Source organism: Acanthisitta chloris, unplaced genomic scaffold (assembly GCF_000695815.1).
Source record: "Acanthisitta chloris isolate BGI_N310 unplaced genomic scaffold, ASM69581v1 scaffold5585, whole genome shotgun sequence".
NCBI lineage: Eukaryota > Metazoa > Chordata > Aves > Passeriformes > Acanthisittidae > Acanthisitta > Acanthisitta chloris.
In genome coordinates this window covers 3,019-23,180 of record NW_008674174.1, presented here as the reverse complement: position 1 = coordinate 23,180, position 20,162 = coordinate 3,019, and the positions used below count along the sequence as shown (strand labels likewise).

The window sequence follows — 20,162 nt, the reverse complement described above, 5'->3', positions numbered from 1 at the left end:
AGCCCGGATAGCATTCGCAAATGATCTCATTAAAGAAGTCACCTGTTAATACATTTATGTGATCATTATGAGTAAATCTCTAGCCATCTTAATTAATGGCTTTCTTTTGCTTAGGCAGTATTTTGTGCCAAGACAGGGAAAACAATCTGGGCTAATCAGTATGAACTTGCAGCATTTCAGTAAATACTCTCTCCTTACCTTGCTGTATGAACAAATAACTGAGACCAGCTTTTAAACATACCCCAGTGTCTCTAGCGAAATACTGGGAATGCTAATTCATTACTATAATATAAAGCTAAGGCATGCTGTTGAAGCAGCAGAAATATTCTGCTTTTTACAGTCTTAGTTATTGGAACCTTTTCAAAGTGATAAATTATAAATTATAAATTATTTATAAACTCTCTCTGGGTTTTCTTCCTCCTGTGATGTTTTCCAAACACAAACACTGATATTGGACATTGATGCCATTATGCAAGTTTGACTTTTCCAAAAACTGCTCACACTGTTTTTCGGCCTGCTGGGCCAACAGTTATGTGGTAATGAATGCAGTCAATATGTTTACGATCTGAAAGACTGTCAGCATAACAGAAGTCTTATCTGCCGGTGAGGTTTAATAAGCAGTGGCAGTTGTAAGTAAAGTTGAGACTAGAATAAATTTGAGCTTTTTCATGGGGGCCTGCTGCTGAAAACTTGGAGCTCCAATGAAAGCAAAAAAGAATTGCATCTGTAAGAAATTATAATTTAACAGTTCTTGATTTCTTCTCGTGCCTTGACTTTCATGCATCTGTCACCCTTCTTCCATCTCATTTGAGGTGGTTTATCTTTATGCTTCATATATTTTAGCTATTACCTGTTCTAAAGATATTTATTCTGTTGGTATTCTAGCTTGGCAGTATCTTTAAACTTAATCTACAGTACTGTAACATTAAGGAAACATCCCATTTTATCATTTTACTACAAACAATGCTGACTAGACACACCACAGAGTGGTGTAATAGTCCTGGGAATCCTGACTTCTGCTCATTAGATACATCGGCTTGTTTATGGGAGCACCATTAACATGATCTCTGCTGTCTCTGAGTATATAAATTCTGAACCTGCTGTCTGTGACCTAACAGCTGTCTTTGGGCATTTCTGATTAACACCATTATTCAGCTCCTTAATGTTAATCACAGGTATGGGTAGTAGTACTCTGCAGTACTCGGAGTAGTGGGATAGGGACCATTTCTGTAACTTTCCTCATTCTATTGCTGCTATTTCCAAGATCTGAAATTGATCTTTATTTGGAATATAAACTACTTTGATTTTTCGAATGATGGTATCTCCTCTTTCATGGACCATTTTAAAATGAATTATATAAATGAACTGCTTAAGATAAATGATTCTAATATCATGGCTGGCTGAGCTAGGGACTGTGAGTTCCCTTTTCCACTAATGCAAGCAAAAACCTGTGACAGTCATTTAATACATGATAATGAAGTATTAAAATGAATAATTATGTATCAAGTAAAGGTGGTGATTTTTTTTCCTAATCATTTAAAGGTTTTAGATTTGAGCAGGGATTTTTGTCTTCTTAACATTTTGGAAAACTGTTTGGATGAGAAAGCTGACAGAAGTAGGAGACAAGACTAGGCACTAATTTTCTCTAACCTGCCTTTTAGGTGGGGTGCCACTGAGCTGGTGGATTGGAAGAACCAATGAAACTCATACTTACTGGGGAGGTTCCTTGCCTGCTGTACAAAAATGTGCTTGTGGATTAGAGGGAAGGTGCATCGATTCCCAGCATTACTGCAACTGTGACGCGGACAGGGATGAATGGTGACTTTTTACTATTGCTTATTCACAATATCTTTTAATAATAATGAAAAGTAAAGAAAGAAAAGATACAGGCCTTAGGACTTTTATAATACCAAGGCAGTTTGAAATATAAATTGCCATAGGACCACTTGTTTCTTTGCTATAGAACATGATTTTTCACAAAATTGTAACTATATACATTAAATATTATTGCTAATTCTTTGACTCTGAATTCTGGGGAGGGTTTAAAATACTTTCTGGTTTTGTAGTATATTGCATGTTATATATTAAGACCATTAGGTCTGGTCTTTAGCACAACTTCAGTTAGTTTTAGACTACTGAAAGCAATTAAAGCTAAAATAAAAGGTTCTGGGGGGAAAATGTTAATTTTTTAGCATAAGTTTTAACTACACTTTTAAGTTTAGACTTTTTACACCTTTTTTGTGTCATCTAAAACTTAGACAATTAGAATTAACATCCTTGCTATCAGCAATGCAAAGCACTCATATAGAATCCTGTTGTAAAGGGATGGAAATATTTATAGAATGCAGACCTTCCACTTGTGCCTGAAATCCTCTGATGTCATTTTGGATCCTATTCAAATAAGCAATGTAAGAGATTAGTTCTTGTTACAATGTCAAATCTGAACCTGACTTTTCACTTAAGAGGATCAGATACAACTTTCTCAATAATAGTCCCTGTGCAGTACAAGACTTTATAAAGCACAGGGACTTTTGAAATGAAAGGTTTTCTACTGAGGAAACTTTAGAGTTTTAAACTTGTAAAGTCCATTTAACATATAAATCAAATTCAGTGAGTATGTTAATATATGCATTTTTAAAAATGCATCAATACCTATTTTTGAAAGTAGAAAATATAAGCAGGGTACTTAGGAATCACTTCCTGTGTGCAAAATGAAGCAATACATAATTTTCTTCTCAAGCTAAATATCCACTCTTCCTTTAAGGGTGTGACTAGTGAATTTTGTGAGAAAATGCTTGTTCTCTCAACATGAGCAGGGAACTCAGCAGACACAGAAATGCAAATGCAACAGAGTTCATCAAAGAACAATTCTTCATAAGCTTCAAAACTTTCTGGAGAAAAGAATTTGCATTTGCAGTGAAACACGGAATGGTGTGCTTGCTCCAATAAAGACATAAAGAGACATTAAAGAGATATTGAAAGGTTCCTAGCAACTTTTCAGTATCTGAAGAGGGCCTACAAGGGAGCTGGAGAGGGATTCTTTGTTAGGAACTGCAATGATAGGACAAGGGGTAATGGTTTCAAACTGAAGGAGAGAAAGTCTAGGCTGGATGTGAGAAAAGGTTCTTTCCTCTGAGGGTGGTGAGACATTGGAACAGGTTGCCCAGGGAAGTGGTGGCTGCCCCAACCCTGGGGTTGTTCAAGACCAGGCTGGATGAGGCCTTGAGCAAGCTGATCTAGTCAGGAGGTGCCCCTGCCCATGGCGGGGAGGGGGAGTTGGGATGATCGGTAAGGTCCATTCCAATCCTTAAATTCTATTATTCTATGATTCTATGAAACACACAGAACACTAGAAATTTCCCTATTACTACACGGTACAAAAATAAAAACAATATTTGATTCTCAACAGCAAATATCTGTTGCAATATCTGAGCAAAATATGTGTTAAAAGTTGAATGCATCTTAAGACAGAATTTTGAATAATTGCTTATATATGTAATACATTCTTTCTCAGGTTTAGGGTTCATTTAACCCATGCTCACATATATAGGTTGATTTGTAAGGGTAGTGTATTTGTAATAAAGTAGATAAAAGGACGATGTGCATGTCTTTACTATAACTGCTTTGAGGAAATTGCTTATGATGATGAGTGCATTGCATTGAAAATATAATGACTTTAGGTTTACATTTCTGTTTATATCCACTTCTACCATTTTTAAGTGGAGATTTATCCCAGCGACTCCAATGTTGAAGGGGTTATGTGTACACTCATTTTAGTGCATAGAAAACCAGTTACACACTGTTATTTTGAAAATGTGTGTTCAATATTCTATTTAATAGTGAAATCTATCTCATTTCATAGATTGGATGTACATTTAACTTTAAAACTCCTTGTTTGACTAATCAAAATCTGTAAGCTTCTGAAAGTCCAGAATAAAAGCTTTTTTTTAAAAAAAAATGTTCCTAAAGATCTAAAAAATGCAGATCCTTTCTGCAGAAGGGGTAAACTAGTTTCTCTTCAGTTTCCTTTTGTTTTCATCATAGTATTACTGAAGCAAATACTTCTGGTGTTTTGAAGGTTTTTTTCAGTTCTAAAGTAGAAACCTGCAGTATCTCACCTTATCAAAAATTAGCATTTAAAAAAAAAATCTTTTGCATTCCTCACTTAAGCTAAAGATTTAACTGACAAAAAGAAGTGTACATATTCTTGCACTGTTCTCCAAGACAGATAAACAGAAACTGTATTCAGGGGAAAGATCATGCTGCTAGGAAAGGGAAGGAAGAGAGCTAGAAAAAAATTTACTAACTTTATTCAGCACAAGGACGAAATCTCTTCGTTCTCTTAGTCCCAGTGCACTGTGTACTGAGAGACCAGATTGCTACACATAACCACATTCTCAGATAAAGATGGCTTGCTTGCTGAAGTGTGTCTCATGTTTAATCTCTGAGCAGTGTGACTTCCAGATTACCTCCCGTCTCTGAGTTTATACTGATGTCTCTGATCTATTTGCTTTGCCCATTAAAGGGAAAATTCAACCATGAATGGTTTGAATGACAGATTGAATTTTCCAGAATGTTCCTGAGTGACTGGATATTTCTATGGGTTCAGAGGAAGCAATTTTAGGGCCACAACTGATGCTTATGAAATTTAAACATTCAGCTCCGAGACTAAGTTGAGAAAGATTTTAAACAATGAATTAGGCCTAAGATTGCAAGTAATGGTTATGTGCTCTGACTGTTGAGTTGCATATTTCCTTTTTTATGAGTTACATATTTGTAGCATATACTGCTTTTCCCATACACTCAGCATGACTTCATATATTTCTGTTTGATTTTTTAAACTTTTCTCAAGGTGAAAAAAGAAAAACAAGTTAGACTTATTTTAAAGTTATATTAAACCGTTAAATATTCCATAATGAACAGACAGTCCATTACAGATAAGTACGTCCTCAGCAACATAAAATCACTCACATGAGCAAATTCGTTGGCCTAGGCAGCAGTTAGGTACCCATTTATGTCAAGAAGGCTTTTCTCATGCTTATGCAAACAAGCACGACCACAAAACTACTCACTACTCATGAAATTCCTTCAGTCCTGTCAAGTGAGCACAATATCTATACTAAAGCATAAATTTCTATTCACAGTTCCTGTATTACACATATATTTTTGCAACACTTCTTTTTTCCCCAGAATTTCTTTCCTTTTCCCCTGCAATGTGTTACTGATAGCGATATGTTTATTGGAAACATATAAAAGAGCTGTGGCTTTCATTTTACCTTTTCAGGACTAATGATACTGGCTTCCTCTCCTACAAGGAGCATCTACCAGTAACAGAAATCGTGATCACAGATACTCACAGACCAAATTCTGAAGCAGCTTACCAACTGGGGCCTTTGCTTTGCCGTGGGGACAGTAAGTAACAACTGCAGGGTTTTGCTAAGCAACAAGGAGTTTTGACTGCAATAAATATTAAATGTTGTTTGTTAAAAGCTTATGATAGACTTTTGTAAAAATTTCATTCAGTTCATTTTGTAATTCGAAAGGAAAATGCCATAATCCAATGCAAAGCAGGATAGAAATGTAAAAATATGTTTTTCATTATGCACATCAACAGTGAAAACAAAAAGTGAGTATAGTTTTCAAACAGATATTTTGGTTTTCTGCAGTATGAGTTAAGTTAGTAGTAAAGCATTAGATGAGGGGGAATTCATAACTGGCTACTATATCTTGGGAACATACCCTTCACTATACACACATGCCTCCACCACAGAACATTATCCGTATTATGTCCTCTGAATATTTATGCAGCTATGAAAACCTTACTATGAGAGATTAATCCAGTGAATGCAATATCTAGAAGTAAAATTTCAACTCCACATAGGAATTTGAAATTCAGAAATTTACACAGTAATTCCAGCTTTACATCATGGATGTATTTATGGTAACCAGAAAAGTACCATGTGTGAAGGAATGATTTAAAGGAAATGAGACAAGTGGAACAAAACTGATCTTACTGAAGATTTGTGATGCTATTTCCTGTTAATTTCTATCTTCAATGGCAAAGAGAACATGCTTGGTTTATGTTCAGTAGTACATTATTTCACAGAATTCTATGTCTGCTGCTGTTTGTAGTCATAAGTTAGGAGAAGAAATGCTATAGATCACCCCAAAGAACTCAATCAAAGAGTTGAATGGGCTATATTTGGTATACAGTTCAGGAAGGTATTACAATATTCAGTAAGGTTCATTTCTTTAAATCACATGCTACCTTATGATTTTTCATGAACTTCTCTGTTGTTTAAAATAATTACAAGTTACTATTTTTATTCATTATGTGATTTTCCTCTTTCATCATATGATGTTGCGTTTGGTTCTCAAATTTCTTCAGCGTGTATGAACAAAAGGCTATGAATACTAGTAAAGAAGTACTGATCAGTACTTTTACACTCACTCAGGAAACTGCATAGATAAATAAATATCAATTATCATGTATTTATTTTATGTCATCTCTGTGGCTTGTCAGGATAATTATGCCTGGAGGATTTGTTAACAGATGCGTGTTACAGCACTGCATTCTAATTTTCTTATGAAAATTTATAAGACATGAGAAAACTCTTTTGGGTTCTTCCTTTTCACTTGTCTGACACCTGACTGCGAGCTGATCATTTATCCTACCTATCAAAGAACTGTTAAATCATGATGGTATAATGGAGGATTATGGCATAATTCAGAGTGAAAGGACCTAAGGAGGTTTCTTGCTTACAGCAGGATCAGCCATGTGTTCAGACTGGTCCCTCAGTGCATTGTCAAACTGGGGTTTGAAGCACCCAACGATGGAGTCTGCAGTACTTCTTTGGGCAGTCTGTTTCACTGCTTGCTGTCCTCAATGAGAATTTCCTTTCACTTAGATCAAGCCTGAAACTCTGTGCGGTTACCTTATAATCAGTGTCTTTGATACTCACACCTCACATCAATGCAAAAACCTCTTTTGATGATTTCACCTTAGGTTTCCCGGGCTTCCCTCAGAAAACCTATCCCTTCTCCAGGCTAAACCAGCTTGCTTACTTCAACCTGAAAGGCAGAACAGGTGTTCCGGTCCTGAACATCCTGGTGGCCTTCACAATACTTGCTCCTGTTTATCAATGTTTTCTGTTACTAGAGGGACTAAAATTGGAAGCCATATATAGCTATTGTCTTACAAGTGTTGAATAGAGGGGGATAACCACATCCCTCAAATTGACTGGCCATAATTGCACTGCTGATCGTGCAGCAGGCCTCCCTTGTGGCCAGGGAGAATAAAGCCAGGGACAAAGACAGTCATGAAAAAAAGGATTTAGAGCTTATGTAGTATTAATAAGTGGGGAGAATTTGAGTTTCACTACTCTCCAAGTTCGCACCTACTGTTATTTACATAACCTGACCTCAATTATGACAAATCTTAAAACACGGAAGTCAACTAGCTTCCCCAGATTGATCACTAAAACACACAGACAGTTCTGATACTCATTGACCTCCATGACTGCATTTAATGTTTGCTTAGTCTGAGTGATTGAATTGCTGCAAAATTTCACACTGATGGTGAACAATCACAGTATTTCTAGACAGGCTGCAATAGAGAATTATAAAATATCATATGAGCAAGCACAGGAAGTCAGTGTCTGAAACTGAGAGAAGTATTTTTGTACTGTCATACATTATATGATTTGACTTCAGAAAGATGCATTTTTGAACTGAAATAAGCTCAGTGAAATAACTTCAGAATATAACAGTGGTAATAATACAACAAACACCTTGAAAAGAGAACCTTAATTTTAATTCTTTAATAAATGCAGTAATGATGCAAATTTTCTCAGTCATTTACATGGTAAAGGATAGTAAAGGATTAAATTTATTTAGGGAGATTAGGGCTTATATTTGAGAAAGCAACACAGAATTTCTGAAGGAAAAAGAAATGTAAAATCACAGAGTTTTGGCATAAAAATAAAGTGCACCTTGTTAATAAAAAATATTGAGTAGATAAAAAAAGATATTAATACAAGTGTTCATATAATTTATTACATCTTATGTATCTTATATTTTATATAATGTACAATGAAACTTATGATATTGTCATACTCAAAATTAAAAATATTTTTGATGCTTCCATGATGAGTCCAGAGAAGGGCAATGAAGTTGGTGAAGAACCTAGAGAATAAGTCCTATGAGGACTGGGATTGTTTAGACTGGAGAAGATGAGACTTTATCACTTTCTACATCAATCTGAAAGGAGGGTGTAGCAAGGTGGGGATCGGCCTCTTCTCCCTGGTGACTAGAGCAAGACTAGAAAACACAGCTTCAAGCTGCTCCAGGCCAGATATTAGGAAGAATTTCTCCACATAAATGTTTTTCAAGCATTGCAACAGGCTGCCCAGAGAAGTGACAGAGTCACCGTTTTAAGCTGTTTAAGAAAAGACTAGACATGGCACTTACTGCCATGGCTTTGTTGATTTGGAGGTGTCTGGTCAAAGGTTGGACTTGATGATCTCAGAGGTCTTATCCAACATAATTGATTCTGTGATATGTCATGCATAAGAAATGGTATTTATAGAATATTTATACTGTATTAAAGTTTATTTCTATATTTCTTCATATAGAATATAATGATACATTTTCTTTAATGTTAATTTTTACAGTAATGTAAAAAACTATGAGTTTCAGTAGTTTCTCAATCCTGCATATTAATTTCACACTAAACAAAGTTGATGAATTAAGTCTAAACTTGCTTGCCAGACCGGCAATAACATATTAGAAGCACTTGGAAGCTGCAGGAAGAAAGCAGACCATTATTAAGATATTTTTTCTAATTTGAGGTTGCAGACACCCGTGAGGATCTGATTAAATGCACTTTTAATGGCATTTACCTTTGTATAGGTGAGGAATGCAAAAAAAGGTCTGAAAAATTTTCAGAAGTGCTGTTGAACAAGGAAGAATAGATATTCTTGGATTCACAGTGTGATTTGAGTACTCTCCAGAGAGATGATTGCTTATTTTTGCTTCTGCCACTCTCTAAAACTAAATTATACAATTCTACTTCACAGGGGATACCCTTTATTAAACATGGTTTTATTCTTTCTGACAGTCATGTGAAAAACATGGGGGAGAAGGTTTAGTTGTATCTATAATACATTCAGTACTTCATTAAATGATTCAAAACTAAGAGTTCATAAATTCTCATTGTATCAATAATCTATTCCTTGTAGGACATTTACTTAGAGAGAAACATAATTGTTTATGCCTCCAGCAAAACCAAGTAGACCCATGAATAATATGTTGAATTGAATTGTCATAAACCATGCACTCCTTGACTAAGTTTCCAAGTTAGAGTTACTTATTTAGGTACTTATAAAAAGTAATGTATCATAACTTGAATACAGTCTTGCAGAAGTTGCCTATTCATCATTGCACATTTTTTATTTTCACTCTTTTATTTAATGTTCCATTACTGTACTTGGGTTTTTTTTTGTTTCAGGGTTTATGGATTGATCTCTTCAATAAAGTATGTTACTTATAGGAAACCAAACTATGTTTGGTAGAGCAAGGCAGGAAAGAGTAGTCTTCTGTAAGGAAAAGTAACCAAAGCAATACAAGTATATTTTGTTTCATAAAGTTATAAAGGTTACATTCAAATATAAATTATTTCTTTCTCAGCATTTGTGATAGAGTTAGCTAATTATAAGATGCCAAGATGCAATGAAAATAGCAAAGAAGTTCTAGAAGAATATGGAAATGTAAAGCAATTTAGAAATTCAACTGCAAAATGACAGCACAAGCATGTAAATGGAAGCAAATAATCCATTCAATGTGAATTCCCAGTTTGACATTTAAATTAAAATTAAAACAACTAGTGTAAGCTTTGGATATAATAAAGACTAACTGTATTGACCAATCATAAATGATATCTTCATTAAAGCAGCACAGTAGCTTTCTAAGTTTAGCAAAACAATAAATGCTTCATCTCTCTGCACTAGCCTGAGAAATCAGGGCATGTCTTTGTTAATAGCGGAAGTATCTGTATACAGAATGTTCACTTCTTCCTCTTATTTAGCTTTGTGTTATTAATTATTGTTAACTTATATTTGTCCTAACCTAAGTCCAATCAACATTATTTTGATGTTCTTTGCAGTTTCCTGCATAATTGAGAAGTTAATACAAGTCTGTGGTTACAGTTTTACAATACGTAAAAAGGATATAAGGTTAAAGGATTGCATTAAAGAAGTTGAGGTGCATTTGTTAGTGAAAGCTTCTTAAGATTAATATTTTTGCTTAATTCAGGCAAAATTTGCAGTGACATGTTCAACTTAAGTGGAGTGGTCAGTATTTAAAGCTGGGTCAATGGTCTGAGGGTGTGTGAATACTTGTATATAATTGAATGGACAGTAAGAGTATTTGTGAATTTTCCAGAAATGGACAGATTTTAATGGAAGTATTTGTGAATTTTCCAGAAATTGACATATTTTAATTGAATCAATTTAATATTTTTTCTAGAATAAATACTTTTTCAAAGTATTGATTCAGGGAATTTGTGTTGTCTGTTGCATATCAGAAGCTGATGATCACAGCTTTCCCTTCTGTCTTTTATCTATGAATCTTATAATAAGCTGCAGTGTAGTGAAGTAGTGATACAGATGGGGCAGCTATACTCCCCAAATTCTCAGAGGCAAACAGTTGCCAGCTGGTCAGACTTCATAACATTAGGAGGAAAGCTTTAGAAGAATCAATTTTTGCATACTTCTCAGTAATTTTGTCCTTCTGACAGAAATATTTCACAAATATGAAAATAAATACATGTAACTAAAACACGTAATAGGTAATTAAGACCTTCTTGCTTGGTTTTTGCATGGGAATAAAGCAAAACATTCCCCCCACCTTTCCATGCACCCAACCGAACAGTGCCAAATGTAAGCAAAGCAAGCAGACAAACAAAACTGCTATAATTCTAATAATAAATGATCACATAAAAGATCAGTTTAAGAGGCTAGATAGGGAGGAACAGACCAATGTCACCATGCAAAATGTCAATCAACTCTTGGTATTTAAAATCAGATAATCTAGTAATGCAGATAGGATAAAGTAACAGGATTCTGCAATTGACAATGAACACATTTCTACAGCAGTGAGCTTCTATACTGCTACCACTGTGCACGTATAATCTGATCACAGTGACATTCCAGTGAAATTCAAAGGTCCTGTTGATGTACCACAGACCAGAAGCTGGCTCTTAGAGGAAAGAGCACTCTCTGCTGGATGCTTTCTCAGTACATTTTAAGCATTTCACTCTGAGAAGGAGAATATGGGAAAGATGCCAGGTATATTAAAAGTCATCTTCACAAAGACAATAGACTATTTTGAGAACACAACTGGCATCTCCAGATTAAAAGCATTGTACCTTAGCTGTGTTAGTATGTGAGAGATGGGAAGTATTTTGTTTGTCATGTCAGTTAGAGATTTGCTTTGTTTGAGGGAGATGAAAAACTTTTAAAAAAATATATATACCAAAAATACTGTTCAGCAACATAAGTTCTTTATTTTATCTGCCTCAACACTCACTGTCTCTGCTGGTGTTTAACGCTGAAAGAGTGAATGATGCACACCTAGAGATGTCATGAGGAATTGTTACAAATGACAAACAGATTTCAGTTTTGATTAAAAACTTGAAGAGTGCTAAATTTTGGACTTGCACAACTCTTTTGAGAGTCACTTTTGATGTCTTTGCAACATTAAAATGAGCAATTTTTCTGTCTCATTCTTATTTGTCCCTTTTTCACTTTACAGGTTCAAGTTGGTAAGATGAGTTGATAAATGCCAAAAGCTAAAGTATTTTTTTAATATAAATGTGCATATTTATCATTTATAACAGACTGGATCTTACCTTTTTACTCAGAGGAAGACTGCCATTTTTCTGTTTGGATAAAATGTTAAATATTATTGATTTCCTAACTACATGGTGTTTGGCAATTCCAGCAAACTAAATAGGACACTGTGAGCCAGATAGAATGAAGTGTAGAGTGAAGAAATTATTTTCTCAACAACAGCATAAGATACTTTGTAATATACTTTTCCTAGATCTATATTTAACCTGCTTTATTGATACAGTAGTTTAACACTCATAAATCACACAATTCTCAGAGCTGAGAAAAAGAACAGCTATATAAAAGAAGACAGTAAGTAAAGAGAGAAAAAATAAAACTTCCTATGCCTGCCCTCCTCCAAGGACTGCATTCTGATTTACAGTGATCATTCAAATGCTTCATTGAAGCTAATTGTATCATTGCTTTACTGGACTGTTACTGCCACTATTGTCTCTCCTCTAATTGCTATCAATGTTGTGCCAATTTTGTATAAATTACTAGTATTAAACTTCCTATTGCATCTGAATTGCTGGTAATAGCCAGCCCATTATTTTTAAATAGCTGTGATATACTTGAGTCACAAATGTTGTGATGTTTGCTCTGTGGGAGCCATAACCAGCTGAGGAACATGGGCTTAAAATTAATCCCACAATGGGACTGCTGCCTTTGGCTGAAGGCACTTTTCACAGGATGATAACTTCAAGATGCCTGTCAAGCAGCACAGGAGAGCGAGGTGCAAAGCTCCACTTTCCTGTCCCAGCCTGCGCCATCTGTTCATAGCTGTCCTACCATGTGAAAGTTGTCCTGATGGCTGGTTTAACTTGTGATGGCTGGCAGTACTCCCAAGTGTCAAATGTCACAACAAGCAATTGCCAGAATAGGTGTGAAAATCCTTCCATGTTGCTTTTCTAGGTGTGGGATCCAAACCCTTACTGAAACTGCAAAAAAATGGTCTGGAGGAATGAGGGATGGACTTTAATTTTACTTCACTGGGCTGTGGAGTAGGCCTCTGTGTACATCATATCACAGGGTTTGATTTTGCAGTGAAGAGAGAAATATTAACATCTTTCAGATTATTTTCTCCCCCTTCCCATTCTAAAAACAAAAAAATTTTGTTTTGTGTAACATTTAGACCCAGATCACAATATTATCAAGAGAATGTGCAACGACCTTGATCAGTTAAAGGTATTGAATGCCTCACTTGATTTAGAAAGCAATATAGTTTAATAAAGAAATACAGATATATCTGTAAGAATTCAGCAATAATAAGGCACTTCCAGTTGAGCACCATAAATGGAGAGTATTTATGTATTAGAAGAGGATATTATCAAAGATTTTACATAAGCTTTTTAATAATCAGTAACAAAATCTAGAAAATTATGATGAATCCATAGCTTAAAGAAATATTTGATCTTGTAAACTTTCTTTGAGTAATACTGACTTACATTGTTTATCATGTAAGAATGTGTATGAACTTTTAAACTGAGTCAACTAAAGAAGAAGATACCTTCATAATTTGTCGTGTTAATTCCTTCTAGAGTAATTACTAGGGTACGTGTCCTACACTCTTTGATATTTGGCAAAACTTCACTGGACTGCAATGATAACAGGACTATTTCCTTTGTTATCTGAAAAATATATATAACAACTTCCATTGTTTATAGTAGCTAATCACAGAGTCATAGAATCATTAAGGTTTGAAAAGACCTTGAAGATCATTAAGTCCAACAATCAACCTACCACTGCCACCATGTTCATCTTTAACCCATGTCCTCAAGTGCAATATCTACATGTTTTTTTGACACCTTTGTGGATGGTGACTCCACCACTTCCCTGAAAAGTCTTTTCAAGTCCTTACAACCCTTTCAGTGAAAAAAGTTTTCATAATATCTTAGCTGAACTTGAGGCCACTTCCTCTCATCCTGTCACTTGTCGTGAACCTAGTTCACTACAATGTCCTTTCAGGTAGTTATAGAGAGCAATAAGGCTTCCCTTGACCCTCCTTTTCTCCAGGCTAAACAACCCCATCTGCTGCAGTCACTACTACTATAATGTAGGTATCCATTCATTCAAAGTAGTTATGTTTGTCTGCTTCATGAAAGGATACATTGGGCTATAACTAGACTTCCTAGATGAGATGCAATTCATTTTGTTTCCTATTAATTGGGCACCTTTATTCTTGCTGAATCATTTTTCTCCATCTCCAAGAACCCCTACTTATTTTGTTTTATAGACCAATCAGGCTTCTGTGGATCTTAGATGTTCTGAACCTTGCAACCCCTTCTTAGACCTAGGCATTTGTTTATAAGTTATAAAACTTATATTGGCAATGTTAGATAACACTGTATTTATACAATCTTTCATTTTGATAACCAGGAACATTTTGGAATTCAGCTTCCTTCAACACAGAGACGTCCTATCTGCATTTCCCCACCTTCCATGGAGAGCTCAGTGCAGATGTCTCATTTTTCTTTAAAACTACTGCTTCCTCAGGAGTTTTTTTAGAGAACCTGGGAATTCAAGACTTCATAAGGATAGAGTTATCCTGTAAGTAATGTGACTGATGGCTGTTGTTGGTATTACTGCTTTCAGTTTGATTAAATGAGAATTAATTTAAAGGGGGAATATTTTAAAACTGTTCTCTTGCTTTATTACTTCCACTACAACTACTGGATCTTTATCATTATCTAAAAAATGTCAGCAATGAAATTATACAAATACCCATTCAAATATATTTTCTGCCCCAGAGGTTTCTTAATCTAAGAGGACTTCAAGCAGCCCCTAACTGCTGACTGTTTCTCCTTGGTAACACTTTCTTATCTTTTTTCTTTATTTTAAATATTATTTCATTTTATTACATACCCAAATCCTTACTTTTTTAAAAGCAAATAAATGTTTATTGCATAAGAGAAAATTAAATATGAAATGCATGTAATCCAGTAGGATGACCAATGCACAATGAAAGGTTTATCTTAATTGACTCAATATTTCAGTTTTAAATTCTTCATTAGTAAAAGGGAGAATATTTAAATGAATGAAGCATTGTTTAAAAATTCTTTTGGATTAATTTAGTATGTCACATCAGGTGATTCAGAGATCTTTAGACCATTTTTTACTTTGGGATTATACAATTCCTCATATTTTTACAAATCCATTTTGCTATCAGACATCAGTATTTCCCATAGAAGAGTACAAGTAAATATATATCTTACATTGCAAAATATTACTGTAGAAACATTAGTGATTCTTTGTTAAAAAATAGAATATTATGCTTTCTTTTTTTGTTCATGTTAATGTTTTATGTTGATGAAACAAACAGGAAAACACTACTGTGTTCTTCTGTAGGTAGTTTAATTATGCAATATTGTGTAGTGCTTAATCAATTTGTTTTACATTATCTCAAACAATAGTGCTGTACTTGAAAGCTATCTTGCTTTCAATATTGTTCTTGCTATGTTTATCAAGAGTATGAACTGCCTTCTGTTAAAATTCTGTGAACTGCTTAAAGCATTATCATCTCAGTGTCATGCAGTACAGAAAATATACTAGGTCAGCACTTCAGTGGAGACTCTCTGAAGCAACAATTATATTCTTGTCTGATAAATGATGTTCAGTTTTCAAAATAAACAGTTAAATCATGGAAGCATTAAAGAAGTGCTTCCAAGAACTAAATTTATTCAGACCTTTGGCAGAAGATCGTAAGTTTTTTGTCAGAATAATAATATGCAGACAAGCTCATGTCACCTGTCCCATGTATTCATAAGGGTCCAAACTTCTATATACTTATGGTTTGTACATGGCTCATGAGTAGTGTGGCATGAGAGAAAGCAAAATGCTGAATCAATCTGTATATTCAGCATTTAAAAAAGAAAAGTTATCTAATTATTGTGTAGCATGTAAAGATATTTCTTCAGTTCCATGAACACCCTAATTTGTTGAGTAGACAGCTCTATTATTTTTTGTATGTCATAGGTAACTTACAGGTGGGATTGTTTGTAGGGAAGCCAGAACTGTCTGTTTTTACTGAGGGCAATATCAGTCAGAAATGAACAATATGCATTTTCATCACAAACACCTTTCTCAAAAAAAAAGAAAAAAATTAAAACATCACCTTGAACTTTTCGTGTTGTATAGGATCCTTTGGGATTCATCATCATATACGGTTTTATAGATGTGAATAGACATGAATGTAAATCACCAAACTGCACTTGATGTTGTATTAATAGGTCCACATAAATTAGTGTCGTTTATTTGTGTAATAATAAATAATAATATAAATGTCAGGTGTCATTGCTTAAGATTATGATATGTGAGAAAATGTTTAAAATTCACTATGTTATTAACATTTGACATTCAGTACTTGGAAAAAAAAATCTTTTTTAGACATTTTATTGACTCAAACTTTTTATCTAATTCTTTTATTTATGTGGTAATGATCTTTAGACCTTGAAGTCTAACTTTGCAAGTGAAAATGCATCAGATCAAGAATTTTAATAGGAAATGTGAAGCTTAGTGCTGTTACTTTGGTTTTATGAAGTTATAAACACTGCAGTGCATCTGTATGTAATATTCTAGAACACTTTTGCGAAAATGAAGATGTGCAACCTAATTGTTTTTTAAAACAGAGAGTAGGTGAATCATCTCAAAGAAGATACTTGATTGATTTCTTTTTTTTTCACCACATTATAAAAAACCTATGTGGTATTTTCCTTATTTCCTGAAATCTTCTGCAGAAGTAGTGGTTGAAAACAACAAGGCCAATTCAACTCTGAATAGTGCACCCTATTAAATACTTATATGACTACAGGTTACACACTCTAGCCAAAATTCTGATTTATACTGAATACTCACTGAGGGATTTTTTATAATGAGTTAAACAGAAATTTAAATTAGGGTTGGGAACGCTATGGTGTATTGATTTGGTAATAGTTCAGAATAGTCCAATATGCAGCTCCTGCTAGCCTTTGTCTGCCCAAATGCACAACTTACTGTCCAGGATGACAGGAATTCAATTGTTTCCTTTAAGAAAAGTGCTTGGATTTTGCATTCTGTAGCATATTACTTGGTAATCACTTTCTGCTTCTGCATATGATGCTCAGTCTCAATACTCTGAATGTTCCTCTGTGGTGGTGCTTCTGTTAGTCATTTTAGCCACAGCTAGCCACTCACAAATCTCCATGATTACCATCAGCTTCATCTTGCACTCCACTTTGCCAATCTGTAGCTGTGCTTTGCCTATGTTTGCATGCATTAGGTTCACAAGATTCGTGCAATGCTTGAAAAAGTTTTGAGTAATGCCAAGGTAGGTAGAGCCCAGAAAATATTTTTGTGCCAGGAGAGAACTCCTGGATGTTTCTTCTGCTGCCCAAGAAATGATCAAAGGGCTCTTTGCCTCTATTCTTTTTTGCAAGATGACAAATTTTAGAACCCGGTCAGCATCCTTCCACATCCCGTGGCATACTTTCCACAGGTGGTTTCACCACTGTCCTTATAAGTACACAATTTCTTTCAAATTTGTAGTGTAGTTGCTTTTAGCAAAAATACTTAAAATATGATAGAATGTTAAGTGGTTATATTTTTCACTTTTTCTGGCATATTCTGGTTAGTCTTCAGATGCTCTAAGGGTTGACTGTGCAGTCATCCTTGCTGTTTAGACCTTCCTCTGCGGAACTTTTGGGATTGGTTCCTGTTTTTCAAGATTATATTACTTTTTTAGTGGTATGAATTATTTCAGTGGTTATATCAAAATCTTTATTATGTGTTTTCTAGCCTTTAAAATCTAAACAGTAACATTATTTATCAGATCTGTCATTCTGATATGCTATTTAATAGGCACATTCAGTGAGTTCAGAGCAGAATTTGTGTTTTCGGGCTTCACTCCAACAGTATCCAGAGGATTACAAAGACCTCCCTACAGAAGGTAACATTCAGCAGAAATTCTCTATAGCCAATCACATGGAGTTTCTGTTGCTTTTGTTCTCCTGCTGTGTGGTTGGGTTCTTTTTCTTTTATCTCTCAGTAAAGGGAGACTGAGCTCTCAATTTTGTCCAAACAAAAGAAATTTATCCTAAAATTCTTTTTACTATGGAACTGTTTTAGACATCAGTTATTTCTTTATTATTGTGTAAGACTGTTGATTTTTAAGGAGAAGAGGTAATTTATTGCAAAAGGCATTCTGTTTAAAAATTGGCTACATTATGCCATATTTTATTTGGTAAGTGAAATGGTTTGTGTATTTATTATTTTACTTTTATCTCTCAGGTTCCACTCTTAGAGAAAAATACTTCATAACAATAGGTTTCAGGGCTTGAGGGATTGCAAACATGTGGCATTACCAAGTCTAAAGGTTGACCAAAGTGGATGTAAATGTTGTAAAAGGTCTAATCTACCTTTAAAAAGTGAAAATTAAAAAAAAATTGCATTGAATATTTTAAGTCAGTAAATTCCACTTTGAAAGGGTTGTTTGAAGAGAGTATATTTTCCTTGACTACTTCTAATTGTTTTGCTTTTCTATCAGAACTCAATTATGTAGATTGGAACCCTTTTTTTGGATTCATGGAATCTTCTTAGACCTATAATACTTTACTAAAATCCTTAATAATTCAAAATTATGGCAATCCCCTGTTTATGGATTTCATGTTTTCATATACAATTGTGCTTGAATATGTGAAAGAGTTTCAGAGTGAATATTCACAGTTTTCAGATCTTCAGTTTCTGGCATATTCCTTATTATTTTGGCCTGCAAAAATTCAGTTATGAACAGTAAAGCAAACAATAAAGATATGTAATATGAAAGCTGCCTAGAGAAAGACTCAATTTTAATCATCGTATACATAGTCTTATAAACATCATAATTTGCCCTCTGATATTTGTAGAGACTGTGTGAATAAAAAACAAAAGCAAATAGACTGTAGAAAATGCTGGTTGGATTATATGGTGATAATTTATAGTTAACGATGGCAACCAATTTACATGTAAGTGAGAGATGCATTTCATCTGAACTGAAAAATACCAAAGCTAGCACATTTCACTGTTTCTTGACTACTATGCTCTCTAGGGATCCACAAACAAATTGGTTTCCATGCTGTGGATAAATAATTGTTCTCAGTCAGTGAGTGTGAAGAATGAACTTTAGGGGTAGGCCTCCTGAAGTAAACTTTCCCCCTAAAACAATCAATCTTATCCCATGCAATGGTAGGCTAGACCTTAAGGTAACTTGTTCTGTTACTAAATGATTTTGTGAATCAATGAACTATGAAATAATTTAAATGTTTGTTATCACTGTCCTCTTTCTAGCTCCATCTGAAGTGATTTTTTCATTTGACGTTGGAAATGGACCTAATGAAGTTATAGTGCAATCACTCACTTCCTTAAATGACAATCAGTGGCATTATGTGAAGGCTGAACGAAATGTCAAAGAGGCATCCTTGCAAATAGATCGACTTCCTCAAAGATCTCACAGTGCTCCACCTGATGGGCATATTCGCTTGCAGCTCAACAGCCAGCTTTTTGTAGGTAGGCCCTAATTTCACAGAATCTTTCCCAATTATCATCATAAATATATGAAAAGGAACATGGTGGGGTGGGGGGCCAAATTAAAACGGATGGCAGCTAAGTCTTTTGAAAGCCATTTGTATGATGACATGCGAGCCTTTGTGAAAAAGCCATGGAAATGTTGTACTACTTTGAGATTACAAATTGAACGCCTTAACCTATAGTTATTGCTAGACAGGATTTCAAATGAAGTTTATTTCTTTTGAGGTTTGTTTGAAGGGATACCCAAGGATCTATAAATATCAACATTTATTCGAGAGGATGTAATCTGCTGAGGGAAGATGTGCTATTTCTGTAATTTCAAGGAAATCTTGTTGTCTCTTCATCCATAGCTTCTCAGCCCAGTAAAGTTGTGAATGCCCCATCATTGGAAGTGTTCAAGGCTAGTTTGGGACTTTGAGCAACCTGATCTAGTGAAAGATGTCCCTGTCCATGCCAGGGAAGTTGAACTAGATATGTAGAATGATGAAAAAGCAGAAATGGATTTAAAAAGATTTAATTAATATTTATTTAGCGTTTACATAACTCTATATAGAGCTATGTGTTATGTACATAGTAGTCTTCTTACTGTAATAATTGCCATATTATGAATTTATAAGTTTCTGGTGTATGTATGGTATGCAGTATAAGAGCATGTAAAGGCAGTCGTATTTTTAAACAGACCTTTATTTAGATTTGCTGTGAGAAAATCATACTAAATCAACATATGTTTTATTTGGG

The 20,162-nt window shown here is 34.6% G+C and overlaps 1 protein-coding gene across 1 annotated transcript in view; it reads left to right on the top strand.

The window, feature by feature from the left end:
- LOC103802702 (contactin-associated protein-like 4) overlaps positions 1-19,403 on the top strand; it is a gene marked incomplete at both ends in the record, with an annotated part of 52,592 nt that extends 33,189 nt beyond the window's left edge. The window contains 4 exons of the mRNA XM_009075221.1: positions 1,662-1,818; positions 5,285-5,412; positions 14,265-14,435; positions 19,185-19,403. Of these exons, the coding sequence (XP_009073469.1) occupies positions 1,662-1,818; positions 5,285-5,412; positions 14,265-14,435; positions 19,185-19,403 (675 nt within the window). The remainder of the gene's footprint in view (positions 1-1,661; positions 1,819-5,284; positions 5,413-14,264; positions 14,436-19,184) is intronic.
- Between the last annotated feature and the right edge of the window lie 759 nt (positions 19,404-20,162).